The following is a 26,862-nucleotide window of genomic DNA, read 5'->3' as shown; positions in this document are numbered from 1 at the left end:
GGTTAGTGAAAAAAGCAAAATGGTACAGAAATATGTACACAGCCAAGAAAAAAAATTCATTTTTAATAGTAAAGATTACACTGACATATTGTTCGCTGGCAAGCACTCTAACAAATGGAATAAATCTTAAACATACAAGTTTAAATTAAAAAAAGAAACAAACTATACCAGAAGTTAAAAAAAAAAAAAAAAAGGTTTCTGACATTACTATTTGCCACTGAAAAAGATTGTGGTAATTCATTCTAAACTGAACAATGTAAAATTATTTTCCACTTTGTTATTCTAGCCTTTTTTTTTTTTTTTTTTTTTGACAGAGAGAGAGACAGCGAGAGAGGGAACAGAAGCAGTGGGAGTGGAAGAGGGAGAAGCAGGCTTCCCGCGGAGCAGGGAGCCCTATGCAGAGCTTGATCCCAGGACCCTGGGATCATGACCTGAGCCGAAGGCAGACGCTTAACAACTGAGCCACCCAGGCGCCCCTCTAGTGTCTTTTTCATCTGAGATATTTTGGCATTCACTTTGTCTTCCATACTACTCTCACCTGGCCCCAGTAGGGTTAAGTTACATTTTACAGTAATTGGTTACTATCCAAAGGTAAATAAATGGGTCATACAACTACATGGGTTATAGCAAAATATCCTGTAAAGAAATTATTCCTAAATAATTTTCAAAGAGATTGCATTACCAAGCAGTCTAACTATAGTAAGATTCTCAACTGGTAAGTATTCTAGTAGGACAAAATTTAAAAGCAAATGGACATTTCATAAACTTGATTCTTGCTATAATCACGTGCTGTAGTTATTAATAATATTGCCAATATATGGCTGATGCATTCATTATTTTTTATATTATTTCTACTTATATGCCTTCCCCAAATATAATGCACCTGACCTAGCAATATATTGAATTAAGTACTAAATGAAATTTGCCAGTGCAGTTATAGTCACAATCTATCTTTAAATAAAAACTTAACTAAATTCTAGTCCAAGGCCAAATATTTTCAGTTTTGACATTTTTAAGAATCTAATTTAAAACAACATTGTAAAGAAGCAGAGCAAAGTGGTATTTTTTTAAGCCTGTAAAAAGAAAATGACACTCAGAAGTTGAAATCCCCTCCAAACTAAGTTACTGGAATGAAAAAGCTGCTGAATGATCCGTGAGTGTCAGAAAATATGTTCTCACACCGGCGCAATCTTAGATGTAAATCTTGAGATATGTCCCAAAATGGAGCAGTTAATTTCATTCTCTCATGCATTTTGATTGAAACGGAAAAAGGCTTTTGCTTGAAATCAAAGTGCCCAAACCTAAATTAATTGTAGAGTTCAAAGTACATGACTTTATAAAACCCTCAATTATACCTATTCACAGAAAAATGTGTGTGTGTATCCTGAACTAAATTTTCAATATTAACTTGCAACATCATTAGCACATTTAGTCCTTAAATGGATCCTTTCTGTTAATATAATCATCCCAGTTTTAAAGCTATGGAAAGCAAGTTCAGAAAGTTTAAATGTTAGTTCAGTTCATGTCTATTGCTAAACAGCAATCTCTTCTACTTTGTTTTTGGTAAATTTTCTTCTTAGTAATTATTTTTATAAATGACTTTAAATAATGTTGAGAAGCAATAAAACCAGCTGTAAAGTTATTACCTGATTTTTCTTCTGATTTCATCATACCTTGATTTTCTCACTTACCATATTATATTCAAATTAAGACTTCATACATACAATTTCACTGAGTCTGCAATATTTGATATAGAGGTGGCATAACTTATAAAATCATTCCCTTACTGTTGAGCATTTAGTTTCTTTCCAATTTCCACTACTCTATACCATGTTAGTTTAAAAATATGTGTGTGTGGGGGGCAGTTTTAAGGTGAATTATCACAACTGAGATGACCGATGTAAACATTTTTCTAACAAATGCCACGCACTGTCCAGAACAACATAGGAGAAAATTATTTACATTTGTTTTGAAACACAAAATAAATTAGCAGTGACAAAATGCTGAAATCTTTTGCATGAGTATTTTCAGGTGATCGAAGAGGTTTCTTTCGTTTTGTCTTATTACTCAACATTATTTAAATTAGACGGTGAACAAACTTTTTAAATGACACATGGATTTCTGGTAGTATGAGTGCAGATATCATAATTAAAATTTTAATTTTGAATAACACAAAGTTTTAAATCAATTAGAAACTCCATGCCCTGACTGCTATTAAGTTGACAAAGGAAGCCCGTGGGAGAATATCCACATCTTGGTATCTCTGTCCACATTTAATGTAGATCTACCCACATCAATATCAATATCTATAACGATTTCTATAGTCCACTCTACTGGGAGAGAATGATAAAGAGACTGAAGACGTAGGTAATTCCCGGCCATCTTATTTGGGAAATTAGGAAGAGTATTCATTTTAGTGGGCATTTTCTAAAGACCGTGTATCCTAATTTGTTTAAAATACAAACAGACCTTATGTGCCGTCTTCAGCTCCCAGAGAAATGACCTCTTTCTCAGGAGTGCCACTTTGGGAGTTAGCCCTGAGAATTGATGTGTCATCTGCTAAAGACCTAATGTAATAAGCCTTTCCTGAGAGGTTTATTTCAATGTAATAAGCCTTCCCTGTATGAGAAGATACAGATGTAACAATTAAAGAAGAAACAATTAAACAACTGCATCCATACCATCCATGATTGCAAAGGACATTTTAGGAGACCAAAACCTGTAACTATAAAATTATCAAAGCAAAATGGCAAAAATGTTCATCTTTCACACCCGCTGACAGATTGTGAAAAGCTTTAAAGAGGCTAGGGTTATAGAAACTGTATATTAGGCCTTTTTAGAAAAAGAGCCCTCAAAAGAAAGCAACAACTTGGTGAATCCCTATATTGTGCACTGGTAAGCATGGACACGTATGTACACACATAATTGAGAAAAACAATAAATCAAAGAAGCAAACTACACACTTCTAAGAAAAGCTTCCTTCAGGCTCACTGTAAAACATTTCCTTAGTATAATGATATAGCTCATAAAAGAACAAGGAAGAAGGCAGAATCTAAACTCAGGGCAAGAGTGAGGGCAGAGTGGGGTCACGAGAGGAGAGGGGAATGGAAAAATAACAGCTTAAGTAAAATTTTACTTTCCTCAATACAGTTAATCCAAAGTCATTTCAGCCAGCATGTCACAACCTACTTATACATCAACTGGGTTTGAGTGACAAAAATTTGCCAAGCCAAAAGTGATGCAGTATTTGTCAAAAAGACTGAATTGCACTTTCATATTAGTACAAAAAACGACAGTGCATGATGACTGCCACAAGCATGAGGTTGTTTAGGGGATAATTTGGGCACCTTAACAGTAGGTAGTAATGGAAAATGTCTATCTCTTTTTCTTTCCTTTCAAGGTAGGCACTTGTAATGTGCCTTGTTACACTGCCAAACCATTTCTCACTCCAAACTCCTTAAATACCACCTGTCCAAGCTGAAAATATATGTATTTTTAACTGAAGACATATGCACTATTCCTTGCTAAAAACCACAATAAAACAAATGCTTGATTGCCCCATTGAAAATTAAAATATCATGCACTATCTGTAATACAGGAGTAGCTCTGTTTCGCTGTTCTGCTAACATAGGAACACATTTATTTCTCTGTTTTACAGAATTTTGATGGCTGTTATATTAAAGGGCTGTAATAATACCCTTTTACTTGTTGAAAGAATGTTTTCTAACTCTAGAAGAATTTCTTCATCAGATCAAGTCTTGATTTTTAGATAACAGTACTATTATCCAATTTTAACTTTATTATTACAAATATATGTATACATATTTCTGTCAAAACATATTTCCAGGAGCTTAGCAGATTTCCAAATCTGACACTTTCTCTCATAGCCAATTTCATATCAGAGGCGAGACTTGTTAAAATATAATAAAGGAATTGATCAACCAATTTTAGAATATATTGTGAGAGTCTTTTTGCTAAAATTGCACACAACTAAATAACTGATTAGACTAAACATGGCTTTAAAAAAGGCTTACTGATTACAAAATTATAATTATAAAAATATTATAACTGAAATAAAAAGTGGTCAGCTAAAAAAGTAGAAATGCAACTTAACTAGCCCATATAATGAGCATTATATTCAAAGACTCACGAATCATTTAAGGAATGAATCACTAAAGATTCCCCATTTTTGTTTTGATAATAGGCAATTGTGGAGTCATTTCCTTAAAACGATATTTGTACTGCTGTTTTATAATACAGTCTCAATCTTGCTGACCTACTTTTTAGTTTATAAGAACATTCCACTAAAATCTGACACAGTAGAAACACTTATTTTCTGCCCTTCGCTGAAACAGATAGGTGCTCGATTCCCCACCTCTGGTGAAAATCCTTGGATACTCTAGATATTTAAGTTTGTCCTACAGAGCCTTCTGATTTAAAGGTTTAAACAACCAGACTAATTATTTTTAGCTCATTTTCAAACTCAAGTGTAGAATTTGATACAACACTGGAAAAAAACAAGTTGTTATAACTCAAAGTTCTAGTAGGGTATCTGTACAAGACAGTTTGTCCCATACTAGCATTGCAAAGAAATGAGCACACCAGCACTGCTGTTAATCCCTCGTACACGTGACCCTCTCCTGTCATGGTATGGGGGTCCCTGAGAGCTCCAATGCTGCAGAAGAGCACCATGAATCTTTGAGGTGAGCCACCATGAGAGATCAGCAAGCAATACAGGAAAGAAGATAGAAGTGAACTCAACAGGGCGCCTGGGTGGCTCAGTCAGTTAAGCGTCTGCCTTTGACTCAGGTCATGATCCCAGGGTCCTGGGATTGAGTCCCACTTTGGGGTCCTTGCTCAGTCGGGAGTCTGCTTTTCCCCTCTCCCTCTGCTGTGAGCTCTCTCTCAAGTAAATAAATAGAATCTTAAAAAAAAAAAAAAGTGAACTCAACAGACATTAGCCTATTTGCAAGTTTGCCCAGAATCAGCTAGTGAAAACCAACACTAAACCATTCTGCCCTTGGCATAATGCTCTGAGCTGCCCATCATGGGGAACACTTAAATTGTATCTAAGAATGTCACAATTAGACAAACTAATCAGTCTTTACAAAACACACACTGAACAAGCTTAATGTATTTGTAAATATAAAATGCTGTGTATTTTAAAGTTGGTTCTTTGCAAAAACATTAACAGTTTCAGTAATCTGGACAGTTCATGCAGTAAGATACTAATGTATATAGTATAAAATAATATAATAGTATAATCCCCCCCAAAAGAGTATAATTTTTTCATGTTGTTGAATAAGACATACCTGAATTTCTAATTCAAGAAAAGAATACCCATGACTCCCAACACCATGAAAGAAAGCGTGATGACACCCAAATCCAAATATCCTGCTCTCTAGCTTCTCTACTTACCTGTAGACAAATGAACGTAACTGCCTACCCAGTATCTCACTGAGAAAACTAAACATGGTGACTTTTCTTCTAACATTTTCCCCAAGGTTTAAGACCTGTCACACTGTACCTTATTTTCCAAGCCACGATTCACTTCCAATGTGTCACAAAATTTGACTGATTGCAACTCTCAAATCTCTTTCAACTTTGCCTCCTCATTGGAATTCTTATCTCCACTGCTTCAGTTCAGGCACTGATCAATTTTTCCTTAGACTGAGGTAACAGCCTTCTAATCTCCCTGAAATCTCCCTTCAATCCTTTTCCTAAACCACCACTAGAGAAATTTTTTTTTTTTTAAGATTTATTTATTTGAGATAGAGAGAGGAGGGGCAGAGGGAGAGAGAATCCTGAAACACACTATCCGCTGAGCACGGAGCCAGATGTGGGGCTGGATCCCAGGATCCTGAGATCATGAACTGAGCCGAAATCAAGAGCCAGTCACTTAACCGACTGAGCCACCCGGGAGCCCCAGTAGAGAAATATTTCTAAAACACCCCGAATCATTCTAGACATTTTAATTTAAAAAATTCAAATTACTTATTCTTTTAAAAATCATTCCCTACAACAAAATATTTTAATGTATTAGTTGAAAAAATTAAGATGGACAGATGGATAAATAAAAAAAAATGGATAGGTGGACTGATATGTGATACGGTAAATATAGCAAAAGGTAAATTATAGTGGTAGATGTATGGGTATTCAGCACATAATTCTTTTAGATTTTCTGCAAATTGTAATGCTTGAAATACCAGAGAAAAGCTATTTTTAATGAAATGGCTTATATTTATTGTGTAGTAATGTAGTAATGCCTAATATTTGTGAGCGTCTTATGTGCTAAGTGGCATTTTTCCATGCATTATCTCTAATGGTGTGCAAAAATATTTAACATTTTGGCATGTTTTTGATTCTCCAAAAAATAGAGGAGGTGGTGAGGGGAAAAAGCTCTGATTTGTTGCATTTGCCAATATCCATGCTGTAACATTCTGGCTACAGTTTTAAGCTTCCCAAGACTGAACTGGAGGAGATAAGCATTAGCATATCATCATATATTATCTCCAACATACACATAAAATAGACATAAATAGCTGGAAGAACATAGATAATGGTGCAATATATTAAAATAAGTAGAAAGTTTTGAGTACACATTACTTTTGTTCAAAATATAATTGGCATAATTTTAAGTTTATATAATTCAATTTTTAATAATAATTTAACAAAATTCCTAAAAATTTAACAATCAATTCTCTGCTTTAGCACATCACTGATTATCTGACAAATACCAAATTGGGAAGGTTCAATTATTGACCATTATTTTACAGATGACAGTATGAAACATTGAAGAGATTTAAATTACTTGCCCAATAGTAATTATTAGAGCCAGCTTTCAATCTAGATTTTACTGCCTCACAAACCTTACCTCATAACTGCTAATTCTCCCAGTCTTCTGTCTGATGAAATTCTACTCATACTTCAAGGCTCTTTTGTGCTTCCGAAGAGCCTAAAAGCATCTCTATTATAGCACTTATCAGTCTAATTATGTATCTACATGCCCATCTTCTAACCTCTCCAGGCAGCTCTGCATAGAAATTCACTCAGGCAGCCTGGATTTGCATCCAGGGGAGTTCACACTAGTGCCTGACACCTGATAAGTACTCACTACCTGTGAACTATTATGACCATGATTCCTTAGACTTCAAGAGCTTACGGATCAGTCTTTGTCTAAGAATACCCAACACTTAAGGCAGTGTCCGGGACATAGGAGACAGTCATGTAAAAGAACCAAGAAAGTGCAATAGGAATGACAGTCTTGGTTTTCTCATCAAATAGCTTTTGATACTGAGCAAATCACTTCACTACTGTATCCAAGTGCGCAGAATGGTAATAAATGGGGAAATTGGACTTGATTAATTCTCAAGTATTTTATTGCACAAAAACGTCATGGCTGCATGCATACCCTTGCAGCTGCCAGTAAAGTGCATTGATACAATACTTACATAGTAATTGAGCAATATGTGTCAAAAATTTTTCAGCCAAGTAGAAGAAAGATATGTGCAAAATTCTTATTATAGCATGTACAACAGCCGATCACTGGAGTCCAAAATTTCAGTAATAAAAGAGTGGTTAAATACATTCTAGTACAAAGATCCAATAGAATATTATGCAGTCATTAAAAGTGATGGTTAGAATATCCTCTAGAATGACAAGAAATGAATTAATACGATGGCAAGTAAAATAAGCAGAATGTAAAATTGTATATGTCCTATACTTACAACTTAAAGAAAAAAACATAGGCATAGAGAAAAAATAATACTGCATCGACAAAAATGACAACAGTTTTATCAACATTGTGGCATTAGAGTTGTTCTTTGAAAAAATTCTATTTGCAAAATTTTGTGTAATGCTCCGTTATATATAATTTATAAAAACAATTTGAGTGTTTGAATTCTAATGAAATCTCTACAAAATCTGCACCCCTGGCACCTTTCTTCCTCCTAAGGAGAGGGGAGCTGGTTGGTTTAGAGAGCAGACACATTCGTAACACACACATGCGTATGTTGCAGAATTCACCAGAGAAGAGAAAGAGAACTCTGGAACAATGATTCTGCCTTTCAGTATTCCTCAGAAATGTAATTTTTAAGGTAGTGTCCAAACTGCTAAAATTGATTGTGAAATTTTAAAAGAAAACCTAAATTAGTTCAATTAAGCTTAAAAACCAACTATTAATTCAATGAGCCGATCTTTTCCAAAAGTAACTGGTTCACTGACAGAACTTAGCCTTAAAAATGAGTTTTTCCCCCAGTGGAGAGGAAGCCAGAAGTAAAGAGGAGACAGAATTTAGAGGATTATCTGAGCCAGCTGGAAGGAAGATTCAGAGAAAACCTTTGCTCCCAGTTGCTTCCAAAAACAAGCAGAGTTCTGCATTCTGATGGATTTACTGTGAGGTGGCAACATAAGGGAAAAATAAACAACCCCACCGAAGTGAAAGTGAATAGAATGTTGAGTTGCTTTCCACATCCTGTCACTTGTTAGTAGTGGTCTAGCTACGTATTAACAAAGTTACCTGTTAAAACTGCTTTTAAAAATGAGATAAATGAGAAATGTTGTCTTCTCTTCACCAGTTTATGTCTAGCTCTCCCACAGTGTCTGGTAGGGTTTCAAAATTCATTGACTAAATCATCAAGGAAAACAAAACCACTGGCCCAACCCATCAGAGTGTACAGGCTGCTTTGAATTAAAAGGACAAAGCTTCATCCTCGACAGCAGTATTGTGCTTCATGATGACATCTCCCTGGAGACAGAATAGCTGTTGTCATCTTCATTTTGCAGTTCTTAAATTACAGAGCAAGTTCCAATATACTTGTCCAAATTCACAAATTCATCAATATACCAATTTGTTTCTCAGTTACGTTAGCTTTTTCCCCAAAGCACTGTGCTTTAAAATGCCATCATATAAAGGTGATAAGATGAATGACGGCTTAAGATAATATTGTTTAGTATTGGAGAAATTAAAACTAAACATTTTCTTAAGTTCCCTATATTGTTATAATTTACTGAATGGCAAAAAAGGAGTTAAATATCAATGAAGTATCTAAGGGCTCCTGGGTGCCTCAGTCACTTTAGCGTCTGACTCTTGGTTTCAGCACAGGTCATGAGCTCATGGTCGTGGGATTGAGCCCTGTGTTGGGCTCTGCGCTTAGCACGGAGTCTGCTTCAGATGCTCTCCCTCTCTCCCTCTCTCAAATAAATAAATAAAATCTTTAAATAAATAAATAAAAATCAATGAAGTATCTAATGAAAACTTTTCAAAGACTACTGCCACTTATATTTCAATACAAGATATCCATTCCTTTATTCACCCCTGTAAGGTCTATCGTAGAATAGAAAAACTTCTAGAAAACCCAAATATTATGATTTCCAATAAATGTTACCCTGAGTGTTGAGCAAGTACTTTAGGTGCTCTTGACTTAAAGGAATACCTAGTAATTGGTACAGAAATTAATTACTCTTAAAAGGGGAGCCTACTATATATATTGTTTTGATAATAAATTATTACAGATGCACATGCAACATCAGTACAAAATGTATGATGTGTATAAATTCTGAGGGGTGGATATAACATGACTGAATACAGTACCTACTTAGAAACAAGGTAACAGGTAAAAACAAACTATTTTTCGGAATGATTATTATTCTTTATTGTGAAGGACTATGTGGAGGTGGGAAATTAGCAAACAAGCTAGAGAATGACACATGAGTTACTTAAACTCAAACTTTACCCATATGATTTGGCTAAGACAATTAAAATGGACATCACTCAATGATTTCTAGGCCATTTCATATGTAGTGACAGCTGAATTTGCAAAGATCTTGCTTAGGGTGACATGGAAGGCATGAATTTCTGCCCTTTGAAGTTCATTTTTTATTAGGTTTACAAAGTATAATATAACTTACAAAACTCAAGATTAGAATTCACTCATTATTTCTTTCCCTTGAATATGCTTTTTCCCCTCTGCAGTTTATATACAGGCTGGTGGAGAGGAAAGAGCACTGAGGAGCATCGCTACAGCAATAATTATTAGCTATAAAAAGGCCATATCTTGTAGGAAGACAGTGAAGACCAGGAAATGAGATTCTATGATGACCCTATCTTCAGATTTAGTTAAGAGTCAAGTTAAATGATAAAAATAACGAGATACATCTTTATGAAGTCATTTTTTTTCTATACAAGAAACTGTACGAAGTGGCTAACTTTGTACTCTCCAAATCACTAATTATAACTAGGATGAGTCTGGATACGTGAGTTCCAAAATAATCATGAAGGCCATACTCCTCCCCACCAACCCTGCCCAAGAAAATGTGACTGCATGTTTGTTTGGTTGGTTGGTGTTTTGTTTTGTTTTGTTTTGTTTTTTTGGCCAGAACCTGATTTGAGAGTTTTCTTCATTATTCCAAAGCAAAGAAAATAAATTATAATTTAAATAAGGAAGTAAACAGAGAGTGATAATTAAAAGCGGAGGTAGGTTCTCTGGGTAAAAAGGAAGAATATCAAGGACAAGTCTATGCATCAGTGTAACTATCTAAGAGAGGTCTGAAGCTTACAGGCTGAGTCTCTGGAATTCATCTTCATAATTAACACATACCTTAGTGTTTATCTGGATCCATAGCTTTTTAATTCTACCTAGGTCATATTCTTCTCCAGACACTCTTGTGTTATTATCATTTAAGACATTATTAATATATCATTTTATTTTTATTTCTACTCACCAATATCAAATAAAAGACCTAAGGTTGGAGGGGAAATCCAGAACATTTAATGGGACTGATGCTGTTATTTAAATCATTTCCACCTGTCAGCTTTATTGTAGTATGCAAAATTCAATAAAAACAAATGAAGCCAATAAAAAGAGTACTTAATGATACCGCTAACAGACTCAGCATGTGGTAAAGTACTATGGATAAATAAAAAGTGTCATTTTCACTGGTTACCAAATGCTTTCTAGCAACAAAGTCAGAAGACAATCTTAAGTTGACAGCAACACAACTCTCTTTAGTTAATTATACAGCTACTAATCATGTACCCTATAAGAAAATGTGCCATGAACTGTATGTTCTTTAACTGTACATCCCATGCATGAGGTTAAAAACATAAGAGTTAGTAGAAAAGATGATTTCATATTTGTTCAACTTTCATGACCCTTATGCTGGGAGTTCCTAGCATTACAGACCATTGGAAGAGTTAACAAAAAATGATTACATTCTAAATCTCTCTTTCTCTCCCTCCCTTTCTCTATGGAAATTTTGAATATATGTATATCCCATGGAAATTTACAATAACATTTCTATAACCCATGGGCCCCAGATAATTCAAAACGACCAAATTACTTTGATGATTTAAATCAGAGTGTGACTTATATTTTCCATTTAATACCTCCATCTGTGCATAAACTTGTCCTATGTGTTGATACAAAGGAAAGAGAGAAGGCAAATCATCCATATGGTGACTATTGGCTGCTCATTGTTTTATGCATTATTCCAGTTAAGGAATTAGGGATAAGGTTACAGGTTCATTAATCACAAGCGTTAATCCAGCTCTGTTCAGAAAATAAAGGTTGATACTGTTTTCAAACATATTGCTTGGAAAAAATTATTTTCCAATCAGAAATTATCCCTCTCAACCCTGGATTTCCAAAGTACTTTGTATTTCTATTATACCACTTATTACATTCGTCTTCTTATTGTGATTCTAACACTAGATTGTCAGTTCCTTAAGAGCCGGAATTCTGTTTTATGAATGTTGTATCTTCTGCGGTCTTAAGTGTGGCAACGTATACAACTTTGACCCTCAATAAAATTTATACTCCATCAGCTACACAGTAGCTCTTGAATTTCTCTGCAATCTTTCACAATTTTCTCCTCTAAAATAATGTGTTATGTCATGGAAATTGCATGCATATTAATAACACTGGACAACGAACTTATCTGAAAAAGAAAAGTGAATCAAACAATAAAGTTAGATCACCTATTAAATGTCTTTAAAATCCCTTTAATAAAAGGAACTTTCTTGATTATTAAGAATGACAATATTATCCAGGAATTTACAGATATCCTCTTTCTGATCTAAGATGAGAGAGATATGTTGTAGAGAAAATTATACCAGGGTTATTTTTTTATTATTATAAGCAAGTTTTCATGGTCACTCTGCCTCCAGTCTTTCCTTAGCTCTAACTCATCTTCCACAGACATGGAATAATCTTTCTGAAAGCAAATCTAGGAATGTTAGTGTGCTTCTTAAAAACAACAGGATAGCAGTCTGGATTACCTTAGACCTGGCCACATGCCACCTGCAAGCTGGTTCTACCACAGCCCTGAGTTACCCAAAGCTCTACCTTATTTTCAGACCCAAAAAAACATCAACAGTATTTACGACTGGGTTAAACATAGGTTTCCTCTATTTTTAACTCTATTTTTCTGATTTTTTTTCTGCCTTAAAAATGCAGTCAATTTTTAAGATCCATCTTTTATGTTTTAAAGCCATCCTTTCTTGGTGACAGCTTTTCTTAAACACTCCCTTGAAAAAGAACAGCTTCTTCTCCTAAATTTCTATCACTTTGCATTTCACTCTGTGTTTATAAGTCTGTGCCTCAAGACTACAAGGGGCTTAAGTGCAAGACATTGCTTGTGTAACTTTGAAGACCTAGTACTTAACCCAGTGCTGTTAACAAAGAAAGAAACCAATAAAAGTTTTTCTGAATAAATAAATGTCTTTCCAACTGAAATACCCTCTACAAAATCTGAAAAGCAAAATCAAAGTATTATGCACTAAGAAGAAATAAATCTAAAAAAGGATTTCAGGCAAGAAATAACAAGTGTTGGTGAATATACGGAGAAAAGGAAACACTTGTGTACTGTTGATGAGAATGTAAACTGGTGCAGCCACTATGGGAAACAATATGGAAGTTCCTCAAAAAGTTAAAAATAGAACTACTATATGATCCAGCAATTCCACCTCTGGGTATTTACCCAAAGAAAACAAAAACCACTAATTCGAAAATATATGGGCACCCTTATGTTCACTATTATTTACAGTAGCCAGGATATGGAAACAACCCAAGTGTCTACTAATGGATGAATGGATAAAGAAATTGTGGTGTATACACATGTGTACGTACACACACACACACACACACATGGATATTACTCAGCCATAAAAAGAATGAAATTTTGCCATCACAACAACATAGAACTTGAGGGTCTTATGATAAGTGAAATAAGTCATGAGTATGTAACGTACAGGTTGGTGACTATGGTAAATAATATTGTACTACATATTTGAAAGTTGTTAAGAAAATTGAAGAATTATTTTCCATTATTTTTCTTATGGCTTTTTTATCTTTAGTTTTTTTTTTTTTTTTACTTCAATATTAATAGCACTGCCTTTTGGAATTCTTGCTCAAAAACAAAGAAGCTGCATAAATATCATATATAAGAAATTAATACATTTAAAAAAAAATTAAAACAAGCATTAATTACAAGCCTTCAATTTAAATCAAACAGTATGTCATTCTTACACTGCTAAACCATACAAATTCTTATAAGAGTTCTTTATTTTGTTTTAACCTCAAGGCTGAGTTTCAATGATAATTAGTCTTTGTGATTGATAACTATCTTAGACCATGGTAAAAATCAATATATGGTTCCATTTTGCTGATGGAGCTATAGCCAAAAGACCAAAATTTAATTCCTCACCTTGTGGTTTCCTGAATATGCCTGAGTATTATTTTGTTTGTATTGTTTTGTTTTCCATTGTGGATTTATAAGAGAAAAAAATGCATTTTTAGTAAATGTTTACCTTTAAAATAACACACTCTCCTTGCCAATGCTTCATAGATCTACATGTTTCACTAAAACTTGCCAAGAGCATTGAACTTCAATGTAAGAGTAGAGTAATTTTCCCAACTGTGTAAATATATTACGCTCTGGACACCCTGAACTCTTGACCTTCCCTATGAGGGTGATGTTGCTAAAATGTCAGTTAATCACAAAACAGTGCCACAATGCGTTACCCAGAAGCAGTAGGCAATTTAAAAGAGCAATTTTAACATGCAGTTGCCAAAGCATGCAATGAAGACAATTTCTGATGATGGTATATTTTATTTCCATTTAATAAGAGAAAAATAAACTGTATTTTCTTAGCTTCTACACCAGATGGTATACCCAGAGGAAACTGACACAGAGAAAAAACAAGCATACTTTCTTTGATTGTTCAATGGAGTTTTTGAATTACTTCCCATTTAAAACAACTTCCCATTTATACCTTTTTTTAAAATTCATAAAATGCCTGAAGAAGCATTTCATGAACAATAGCATGGGTCAGGCTATAAGCTAACAGTGCAATAATCATACCCCTCAGGTGCACAGAGAAGCGGGATGCAAGCGTAGGAGGCCACGGCCACCAGAGGCTGTAATTACCACCTCTCCTAACTTGAGAGACCCCGAAGCAGGTAATTGCACTTACCAAATGATTTAAATGTACTTTAGAAAGAAAACAAAACAAAACAAAAAATAGCTTTGCAACTAGGCAGGAAATTTTCAAAAAAGGATAAAATAAAACAATGTTTTACACCTCTTTAACTGTTTAAGACAGTTAAAACACAGCATATATTTGAGTGTTAAGCACAGTAATCAGTTGTGCTTCCAATAAAAGTGAAGTGGCAAGCATTAAACTATGTTTCTCAGGGAATAAGTTAGCCATGCAGATACTATTTTGTAAAAATATACATTCCTCCCAGATTTTACCTCTTATACTTTCATTTAGGCATGCCATATTCTTCTGAAGGAGGGGGAAGGGATCACCCATACTAGGAGAAAGAGGGAAAAGAATTCAAGCTTTTCAAGTACTAGGAAAATATGTTTTGAGTCCTAGCTGCCCAGCTGTCTGACACTAGATAAGTCATTGTTTCATTTTGTTTTGACTGAGTCTTAGATTCACCAGCTACAGAATTGGGAAAATAATATATCTACCTCATAGGTGTGAAAATAAAGTATCATGATAGAGTCACTTCATATGCTGATTATAAAGCAAAAATAACCAATACTTCACCATGAAAATCTACATTTCTATTTTAAAATACAAAATTTACTCATTAATCCACACAAATAAAACCATTTGACTAACTTACTGTAAAATTATTTATTGACAAATTTCTGCCAAGAAAATAAAATTCGCTACTGCCAGAAATAAAATTTTAATGGCTTAAATACATTAAAATGGGATATTTAACATAGTAAATAGTAACGAATTCACTCTTTGGTATTCAGTAGTAGTCAGAGAATGTTCCTCTGTGATGCACCAAAACAAAAGAAGAATTTCTAAGAGGCAGAAAATAATCCTCATTCCTTTGTTATTTTACAAGAAATTCATGTGAAATTTATATCAGACACAAAGACATAGCTGAGAAGTCCTTATACTTACTTCTAAGGCTTCCTGATTGTCAACATGCAGGGTGTATTAATATTGCTATGTCATAATAATCAGCATTTATTCAACCATATGATATTAACACTACAACTACAGTGTGGCACTCTCCTAGCCTGGATTAAAATGGAATGTAGAACCAGTATTCAGAGCGTGCACAAATTAATAGAATGAAATGGGAACTTTTTCAAAGGTTACTTTTAGGATTTCAAAGGAATCATTTCCCCAGCTTGTGAAAAAATTTTAGGCTTCTGAAATCAGCTACTATCACAGTTAGCATAAGTTGTGTTCTATTTTGTGTTACAGGATACCAGGCTGAGGCCAGTGGAGGTGCTGGTTAAGGCGGGGAGATCTTAAATTTGGAGAAAGGAGTATGCACCTTGAAGAAGGAAAGCAGATGGACATCATAGTTTCACCATCAATACTGCCCTGCATTTAGATATACAATATTTATCAATTACCTCCAACTTCTGCTTTTCAGAGATTATTTAAAAATTAACACAATATATATTTCCATAAGCTTCCCCCCTTTTCTAATAATAGAGGAAGATTAGTAGATATTCCTAATAAAACAGTAACTAGTTTCTCTCAAATCCATAATGTATTTAAAAATCTAAGCACTTTTCTTAGCCATAAAAATATGCACCAAATACGTATCCTAAGGACATTTATAAATGAATAAACATATGTGACAAAGACTCAACACATATGAAAGATAGTTTTAAAAACAAATAAACTTTCTACAGTTGGAAGTAAAACTATAAGTGTCAGTGAGCCCTGACACCATTTTATGCCACCGGGCCCACAAATTATATGTTTCTCAAATAAAGAATTAGAAAAAAAAAAAGAGCACTATAATTCCAAAATGTCAAGACATTTATAAACTTGAAAGCAACTATGAGTGTAAGTTATTTTTACTCTAACCCCTCCCACATAGATAAGGTTTTTCTCAAAATAAAATACCTCAAAGCACTTTATAGTCATATTTTTACTTATTGCAGTCAATATGCATTCTCAACATAAGCATTCAATAGGGATAAATCAATGCTCATTAACATGCTGTTTTCATCCACTTAATACAGCCTAACTAGCTTTAAAACACAATCTCATATATATGCAGTCTCCATTGGCTCACACACCAATGGCCAATTTCAAGTAATTCCTGGTTAAACAAAAATCACATTAACAATATATTGGGTGGTACTGCTAAATTTTAATGTCTACTTTGATGAAACCCTTTTAAAAATAAGAAAACAGATGAGATATTTAAAAGAAAGAAGTTTGGGCACAGAAGTCAAAAAGAAGTTATCAGCAAGAGCCAAATTACGGAAAGAGCCCAAATGTCTATCGACTGATGAATGGATAAAGAAGATGTGGTATATATGCAATGGAATATTACTCAGCCATAAAAAAAAAAAAGAATGAAATCTTGCTATTTGCAATGATGTGGATGGAGTTAGAGAGTATTTTGCTAAGCAAAATAAGTCAGTTGGAGAAAGACAGATACCATATGATTTCACTCTTATGTGGAATTTAAGAAACAAAACAAATGAACATGGGGGGAAGAAAAAAAAGAGAGGCAAACCAAGAGACAGACTCTTAACTATAGAAAACAAACTGAGGGTTAGCAGAGGGGAGGTGGGTGGGAGGATGGGTGTAAATAGGTGATGGGGATGAAGGAGGGCACTTGTGATGAGCACTGGGTGTTGTATGTAAGTGATGAATCACTAAATTCTACACCTGAAACTAATATTGCACTGTATGTTAACTTGCTGGAATTAGAAGAAAAAGTAGGGGGACTTACTGGGGGGAGAGAAGTCAAAAAGAAGACCACTGGAATAGTAAATTACTGTTCATTATTTTAATTTGTATATATCTTATAAAGATTAAAGGTAGAAGGAAAGGTAGTTTTATTAGAAAACATGTGTAGACAATATCCTCAGTAAAATGAACTCCACTGTTCATCTTTTTATGTTAACATGGGGTATTTAATTTTGGAAGACAGAGTGAGTGTTTCCTTAATTTCTACAATGTCTCCTCTTCAAATTATTTCTCTGACTAGCTGAGGTTGTGGCGTCCACTTACTTCCCCCTCAGAAAAGTCACCTACTATAATCAGAATAATTTGCCACATACCTAGAATGAAGACTGAGCTGCACAGAAAATTTAAAAAGCAAATTGTGTGATTTAGGCTGAGCCATGGAGACTTAACCAATATCTTCTAGGTCAAGCTGCCTATCAACCACAGAATCAATGTACAAGACCAAACAGCAAATAGTAAACTCTCTGTTGTCTAAATCAATTGAGCAGTTAAACTCCCTGTTAGTAAGCATCTTTCAATATAAACATATAAAAATTTATATGTAAACATTAATATATTAAAATTGAGTTGGAATTTAAAATATTTAAAGATGACAGTATTATCAGGTAATTTCATGGGTTTTGCTTTGATTTTAGATCAGTTCTCTTGGTGAGTAGTCCTGGAATATTGTAAAAACAGAAATACTATAAACGCCAAACACATGTTCAAGAAACAAAAGCCATTTTATAGGCATTTACATTTTCACAGATCCCTACGGTCTTAGTTTTCAATTTTCCGAACCTAAATCATTAAATGTTCAGGACGCATAGATCCATGCACTAACTCTGCAGGTGTTTCAACATAATGCTTGATGGTTAAAAAATGGCTCTTCCAACTCAACTAAAAATTAAACTACTTTCAATAATAAATTAAACAATACACTTAAAAATGCACTCTAATAACTGAGACAATTAAACTTTACGGTGGCTTTTAATAAATAGCTAACAATTTCTCCCATTATAACAACATACTATAATTAGGAACTGGGATTTATATTTATATATTACTTTTTATTTTGCTTTTCATCCTTTCCTTGTGTTTCGTCCTTATGCTATTATTTTCATCACTTTGTTTCAGGCACGGGGAGGGCAATTAACAAGCCCCTGTATACTATACAGCTGGGTGTCAGGCTGTTGAGTTAATCCTCAACAACAGGTTTTCTGAGTAGAAGAGTTACCTCACCAAGGCCTGGTTCAGAGTAACTTTTTAATCTGTATTATCAGATATGGCCTCTGCTCTGCCCATAACAATACTACCAAGGGAGACAATCTCCACATAGCCGAAAGATATTCAGCATTCGCTGGAATTGCCAAAGTTTTCTCTCTCAATGGTAATAGTACCTTCACCGATATCTGTCACAGATTTTGGACTGAACACAAGCAAGCTGAGCAAAATTGCCACACGAGAAAATACTATGAATTCATCATAATACTGAATAATAACAGAGAAACATATTGCTCTTAAATCAGTCCAATTATGACATAAAGCTACAATTTACCGAATTCAATGGAATTCTTAGGGTGACTACATCATGTGCAAAATAATTAGAACATCTAATGGTGCATGTACACTATATGCCTAATGCTCGATCCCTTCACGAGGCAGAGTGGCCTGCCATTCAGTCTTACCTGCACATTTGGTTCTGGTAATTAGTGGAGGTCCTGGGAGCCCCGTTCCACCTTCACCAGGTCTTGTAAGTAGAACACGGATCTCGTATTCAGTATCTGGGTCCAAATGCCATAATTTATAAGTTGGAGCATTGACTGCATGCGTTTCTGTCCAGGATCCTGATGTCATTCGATACTCCACTTCTTTCAGAATAATGGGACCATCACCAATGATGGAGTTGGCATTTAGCTGAATCAGCAAATATGTAGGCCCAACACCGAGCAGCTGAGGAGGAGCAATGGGTCTTGGTGGTTCTAGGAGAGATGAAGGTGCAACCTAATTAGTTAAAAATCCAAAAGACTAAATAAAATACAAAAATATATTAATGTGTCTCAAAGCTGAAAGGTTTAATGAATAATTTACTTAGGAGTACATAATAAATACTTAAGGAAAACGAGAACATGAGTGATCTGCAAACTGTACTTTTAAAAAGCAATACTTTCACTGATGGGACATGACCCTTTTTACCACAAGTTTTCTTTTATTAAAAACACGTCTCTCCAGGAGATAAACTTGTACAGGCACAGTAACCAAGGGAAATAAAGGAAAATATTTAAAGATGGATAGCTCTGATTAGCTACTAACAGAGTACAGTTGATCTTTGACATTCTCGAGGTCCTAAGACCTCTACAAATCTCCAAATTAATGAATATTGTTATAACTCCTTATTTCACTCATGAAATACAGCAAAGCAGTGGTTTTGGTTTTGCTTTGTTTTTCACTTCTGCGGAGTTCCTGCAGATGAGAAAAAGAGGAAGGAACAGCAAACCTGAACTTAGAAGCTGATGCCAAGTGCTGACTTGTTTCTACACACCCACCACAGAATATAAGAAATTAAAATTCACACCGAGGTAAAATCACAAGTCATTACATATCACTAGCCTTTGGGAGTAGCATGTGATAAGGCAATGAATCAAACATTAAATTCAAATGTCAAAGGTACACTAAGAAACTTTGGCAAACATTATTGTAATGTTTGAACTTACAGAAACAATGAAAGATGAATTAGGGTCCCCCCCCCATTTATTTTTCATTTAACAATGATGTAGCTGAATTTGATACTGGACTTTATGAAGGATTCCACCGCTCTAGCTCTGTCCATGTGGTCTGTCCACAGGGAATCCTATGTCATGAAGATGCTCTAATTAGTACATTGTGATCAGATTCTTCTTTGAATCTCTTGAACAACACTTCTCAGGGAAGCCAAAAGACTTTAAAATAAAGTGTTAATCTTCATAAAGTGGTAACTGCCCAAATATTGTTTTAAAGCCTTGTGTGCTCATATGTAGAATTTAAGAAACAATGAACATATAGGAAGGGGGAAAAAAGAGAGGGAGGCAAATCATAAGAGACTCTTAACTGTAGAGAACAAACAGGGTTGCTGGAGGGGAGGTGGGCGGGGGATGGGCTAGTGGGTGACAGGTATTAGGAGGGCCCTTGTGATGAGCACTAGGTGTTATATGTAAGTGATGAGTCACTAAATTCTACTCCTGAAACCAGTATTACACCATATGTTAACTAACCAGAATTTAAATAAAAACTTGAAACAAAAAAATAGGGGTAACTGTTGGCAAGGTAAAATATAGTAACTTTCTGTATTTTCTGTTCAATCTTCATATAAACCTAAAATCTAAGAAATAAAGTTGATTAATTATTTTTAAATGTGTGTGTTTTAAGAGTTAAAGCAAATTATATGAAAGAAATTTTTTTAAGATTTTTTTTTTTAAAGATTTTATATATTTATTTGACAGAGAGAGACACAGCGAGAGAGGGAACACAAGCAGGGGGAGTGGGAGAAGCAGGCTTCCTGCTGACAGGGAGCCCAGTGCGGGGCTTGATCCCAGGACCCTGGGACCATGACCTGAGCCAAAGGCAGACGTTTAACGACTGAGCCACCCAGGTGCCCCTTTAAGATTTTATTTTTAAGTAATCTCTACACCCAATGTGGGGCTCAAACTCACAACCCTAAGATCAAGATCGCACACTCCACCAACTGAACCAGCCGGGTACCCTGCAGGAAAGCTATTAAATGCAACCACACATCGCTTCCTCCTTCCCCTCAGTAGGGCTGGACTGGAGAAGATGAAGATAGAAGGAAATTATGAAAAGACAGCCAATATCTTTCAAACTGGATTTTCTATTTTAATGGCAACACATACTTGGAATAATATACAATGCAAAAAACAAAAACAATAACAAAAACAAAACAAAACCAAAAAACCCCTCATAGACAGGTTTTACCTTCTGGCACAGGTTTAAATGAAGCAAGGGTTTTCAGCTGTAGCCCAGGATTTGCTTTTAAACCCTAAGAGTATAAAAAAGTACAGTTTCCATTTTATGAACCCCTGAGTTACAAACATCCCTAACATAAGGAATAAGACTAGCTGGCCTAGATCTCTAACCATACTAAAGTCACTTTCCATAATGTTCCTCCAAAATTCATGACACATATTTACTGAGTAAACTACTAATTGTTAGTCCGTTCTATACATTGGTTATTCATATAAGATGGGAAGGGAGACATAGCAACAATAAATCAACAAGTTCATTATTTTAAAATGAGACTTACGTAGAGAACAGATACAACGGTATTGTAATACGATACCATACCATACGATGGTGAGAGACGGTCGCTACACTCGGGGTGAGCAGAGCATAAAGTGCAGTAGAGACTTGTGGAATCACGACTTTGTATGCCTGACAGTGAGGCAGCATCGTGTGCCAACTATGCTCAAATAAAAATTAAAAAATTGAAAAAAATCACAACATGGGTGGATATGCCTACTGAGTAACACCGATTTTCTTTTTTTTCTATCCAAAAATATTTGAGGCATGTTAAGTTAGTCCCATCAGTAATCAGGGCTCATTATTACAACAGCTTTCAAACTCCTTATCGGTAGAACCATAGGAGCTTGCGCTTTCATGATGCGCATGTTTCAAGTGAAAACAAAACTAAGATTATATAAGATAATGTATGTAGTATATAAAATTTACATGTGGAATTATTTCTATCTCTATGAAAAAAGCAGTTCTTAACACCTGATTTACAAACTTTACAGTATCTGTTCTTTATGATTTAAGAATCGTTTCAACAATAAGAGTCACAATTGTGTAGAGGGCGAACTCTTCCAAGTTTCACAACGGACTTCAACTGAGAAGCTACTCACAAAATAAGAAGTTTAAATAAAACCAAAATAGCTTGGAATTTTCATTTATCTGCTAAAGAAAGACAAAGCTCGACATTTCATATCATGAAATTTTACCCACTAAACTAATGACTTGTATATTTCAAGTTTACAAAAGTCTTAGTAGACAGAAAGAGAAAGTTGATATATTTTCTAAACCTTGAACTAAAATGAAACTGAATAGAGAAATGAGCATAATGGAAGAAATGCAAATATCTTCCCAGACTATCTCAATGCTGCACATATTTTAAGAAGCAGTCTGTACTTTGCAAATAAACTGAGTTGCTTCATATGTGCAATGTTTGTTTTCATTCCAGATGGCTCATATATTGACTAATTTAAGTAGTAAATGAAGCTAAATCCACAGCTTACTAGGGTTCTAACCCAAAGCCGCAATGCCTCACATACATCACAGCGAAACGACAACCTGAAGAGGTCTCATATTTAACATGTTGGAGTGATTTGTCAAATGAATTATGAATAACAAAACTTGGTTAATCAAAAAATTTACGAGTATTCTGAAACCTGACCTAATAACTGTATATTGAATAATAAATCTCATCCACCCAAATTCTGTACATCAGTGCTGTGGAAAATAAGAAGCAAACAGAGGAGGAGAGCAGAAGGGAGAGAAACGAGAGGGAAAAAAGCGACAACAAAACATATTATTAGAAACAAGTGAAAAAGTAAAGCATAATATTCCTTCTGTCATTTCTATCTTTAAGGAAATGACATGTAAAAGAAAATGAAATTTGAAGTCAGGAGATTCTAGGTTCACAAAATGCACACATGAATAGCTGGGTAAATGTGAACGTGTTATTTAACTTCTTGACATTACAATTTCTTCATTGGTGAACCAGGCATTATTTCAAGAATTGTTAAAGACTTTACATTCCTAATGTGACAACAAGCCCCATATTGGCTGTTATTTTGCCTTGTTCTTCCAGAGAGCATATAAATTTTAAAACCAAAAATTAATATTCATCACCAGTGTTTTGTGTACATGAAGAAATGACTTTGATATAATCAGATGCTTAGCCTAAAGAAGGGTAATAATTCACCCTGATCACTTTTACATCTCACTTGCTATGGTCAAACAAACAAAAGGGGTAGTCCGGTCATCAAAGCAGTAGCTCAAATTTGGAACTGTGACAATGTTCAGAGAGACTTAGAAGCATATACCTTGATTAACAGCATGACTAGAAGTGAAATCTAGCATTAATGACACTAATATACCACTACATATTAATTTTTTTTATGTTGGAAGTAAAGAGTAGCCTCATATTAGCATATGTATTTTGTTTTTAGGCCCTTGAGAACAAGGAGGCTTATTTATAAAATCTCTATTCATTTCAATAAATTATGCATGAATTTTAATCAGCTAGCAAATGAACAAGTAATTGTTCTGCAGCAATATTAATATTCTTCATAACTTAATACACTATCAGACCCAGAGGTATGGTGCGAATAAATCCCAATTGTACACTAGGTATCAGCTGAAGCATGCAATCCCCAAAATACAGGATAAACTTTGCCAATGTTACCAATTAACTTTCAATTAATGACTTACATTCATTATTCTAGATCTAAAACCTATTATACAATCATAATTGTACATTCAAATTCCTTTATTTATTTTAGTTCAGAAAATTTCAGAAAGTGCCTTGAAATCAAGGTAAGTCATTATGAAACTATATCCTCACCTAATTATTCCTATTACAACACTTTTTACAAACATGTGTCATTTATTAACATTTGGCTAATTAATAAAATGCAAAATCAGAACTAGAAGCCACAAAGCCAGAAAAAAGTCAGTTAACGAAGTAAACATCAAGGCAAATGGCACTTCTACATTCATCTTTCCAAATAAATAAATCAAATGCCTCTCAGTCCTATTGCCTTCCAAACTGTTTTATTTACTTGTCAAAGAAGCCTTGACTAAAAGTTTCTCAAGATTAGCACTCTCACCATGAAAGCAGGCAATGGAACTGCACTTGTCCCTTATGGCCACTGTAACAAATTGTCACTACCTGGATGGCTTAAAACAACAGAAATTTACTCTCTCATGGTTCTGGAGGCCAGACATTCAAAATCAGTGTCACTGGGTCAAAATCAAGGTGGCACCAGGCCATACTTCCTCCAAGTGACTAGGGAAGAATGAGTTCCTTTCCTTTTCCAACATCTGCTGGCTGTGGGTATTCTTTCCTTGGCTTGTGGCCACATCACTCCGATCTCATGGCTCACACTGCCTTCTCTTCTCCCTGTTGTCAAATCTCCCTCGACCTCCTAACTTAAGGCCACCTGTGACTGCACTCAGGGTCCACACCAATAACCCAAGATCCCGTATCAAGACCCCCAACTTAATCACATCCTCAAAGACCATTTTTCTGGATAAGGCAACAGTCATGGGTTCCAAGGATGAGGACTTGTGATCTTTGGGGCCATTTCTCAGTTCACCACAGACACATACTATGATCTTATCCTTCTTCCTGGGCAATATCTCAGCTCTATCTTTTCTCCAGTTGTTTAGAAGCCCGTGAGTGGAAAATACTTCTCCTAGGAGAGTCTAAAAGTCTAACAGAAAATACTTCTCCTAGAAAAGTCTAATAGTTCCAAGCAATGGAAATTATAAGGAGCAAATAATTTATCTACACTGTCTTTTTTCACTATTTATATTTTTAAGTAAAAAAAATAAAGATGAACATTATTACTTCTAATGGCTACCGGAGTGAATGTTCCCTTACCATATCTAAATTCCTGTAAAAATCAATATTAGACTGTTTGCCTTGGAGATAGATATTTTATTTACTATCACTCATTTTCTTAAATGAATGGATCACTTCAAAATCAATGTTATTCTATTTCTTTATCATTCCCCTCTTCAAAATTCTGATCCAGTTCCAGTTAAAAAAGAAAATTCAGTAGTTCATGTTTCATGTTGTTTAATTTTCTTCCTCTCACCTATTAAAATGCTGAAGTAAAGGGGGACAGACAGTAGAGACTGTGAGCAGAAAGAATGACATCAGTGCACCAAATAATTCAAGCATTTATTTATCAGCTACCCATCATAATTTTAAATCATTTCAAATTATACCCCAAAAGGATAACAGCGTAATTTAATGGTACTTGAGTGCTTCAAGAAACTTGAAATAGTAACACTGATGAATAAGAAGATGACCTTTCTTGCCATAAGAAATGGAAAGCAAGGTATGGATAATTAGAAGCACTTTCTTTGGGCATTTAATATCATATGTATGACAACATAATTTGTTTAATTTTTCCTTAGATGTTGAAACATGAAGTACACATCTGAAAATTTTCAGATTCATGGAACAAGGTTTCTCCCAGACCTACATTTTATGAACTGCATTGCAGATATACTTATGAGAAAAGTAATAGTTCTTTAATGATTTCACTCTGACTTCTCTGATACTTCAGATTTCCAGTCCTAATAAATTTCTTAAGGAGCCAAATATCTCTCCATTCACTCTTCTGGCTATTATCTCATATTCTTTTGCTCATATCAATGATGCAATTAGTAAATTCTATAAATTATCTTTCAGATAAATTACTATTTCAATTATGTTTAGAATTTGTGCATTGATAGTTTTTTTTAAGCAAAATGATCTTAAAATTTAATATGGTAAGTCCTTTTTTAAAGCCAACAATCCAGTTGATGGATACTTTTTCCAAGTCATATCATTCAGGTGGCTCCGAAGCTTGACCTCATCAAATAAAGTTAATACTAAGACATCACACAGTTTGGATGTTGTTAAACCTGAGGTTCCTATGCCAGCACCTAGACCAAGTATCAATCAGAAGGAGCTACAGTCATCTATTATCATCTCCCTGAAAATTAGATAAGTGTTAGCATATACTTAGAGTAGACTATGGAAAGAGTGTGCACTGTGACCCACTGTCCACACTCAGAATATTTCACATACAAGAAAACTTCTGAGAACCATGAAATAAATACACATGACTTCTGTTAAGCATGTAGAAATACTTCAAATGAGAAAAAAATTTTGATTGAATAGCAAAGCTCTCATTTAGTGATATATAGGTTTGTTTATACTACGTATTTTTAAAAAGATTTATTATTTATTTTAGGGGGAGGGAGAGAGAGAGAGAGAGCACGGTGGGGAGGGGCAGAGGGAGAGAGAGAAACTCAAATAGATTCCGCACTGAGTGTGAAGCCCCACGACCTGAGCTGAAACCAAGAGTCAGTCACCCAACTGACTGTGCCACCCAGGTGTCCCTGTGCTATGTATTTTTTAACATGAATAACTATGTAGAGCTAAACAGGAGTTTCTTCATTCCCTCCCAGCGGCTCTTCCTTAAAGGCAGTTGCTCAAATGACTGAGGAGTGCTAATGGCTTTGAGTGGGCTGAGAAAAGATAACTTAGATTATGAAATGCACAGGACGGTCCCACAAAATGAAGAATTCTCCAGTCCAAAACTCCAATAGCCTCCACTGGAGAAACACCACGACAATGTTAAAAATAACCTCAGCAATCTGTGGCTTAACCTTACCTAAAATTATATCACTTACTTATCCATTTCTCAAAAGGGCAATGGAGCAAAAACTTGAAGAAGAGGTTGCAAACCCTGAACAGGTGATCATGTATCCACACAGGCTTGACCATGGTTAATGAGGCATAGCTAAATGGCATTTCACAATACAGCTTGCTTACAGGCAAGTGAACTGACAATGTT

The 26,862-nt window shown here is 34.8% G+C and overlaps 1 protein-coding gene across 10 annotated transcripts in view; it reads right to left on the bottom strand.

The window, feature by feature from the left end:
• Positions 1–26,862, bottom strand: part of PTPRK (protein tyrosine phosphatase receptor type K) — a 550,719-nt gene that overhangs the window by 194,446 nt on the left and 329,411 nt on the right. For all 10 annotated transcript variants that reach the window (XM_078054760.1, XM_078054756.1, XM_036105511.2 and 7 more), the window contains exon 7: positions 18,922–19,215. In XM_078054760.1, the coding sequence (XP_077910886.1) occupies positions 18,922–19,215 (294 nt within the window). The remainder of the gene's footprint in view (positions 1–18,921; positions 19,216–26,862) is intronic.

Source organism: Halichoerus grypus, chromosome 9 (genome assembly GCF_964656455.1).
Source record: "Halichoerus grypus chromosome 9, mHalGry1.hap1.1, whole genome shotgun sequence".
NCBI classification, from domain to species: Eukaryota; Metazoa; Chordata; class Mammalia; order Carnivora; family Phocidae; genus Halichoerus; species Halichoerus grypus.
Note: the sequence above shows the minus strand (reverse complement) of the source record. Positions and strands in the feature narration are given on the sequence as shown.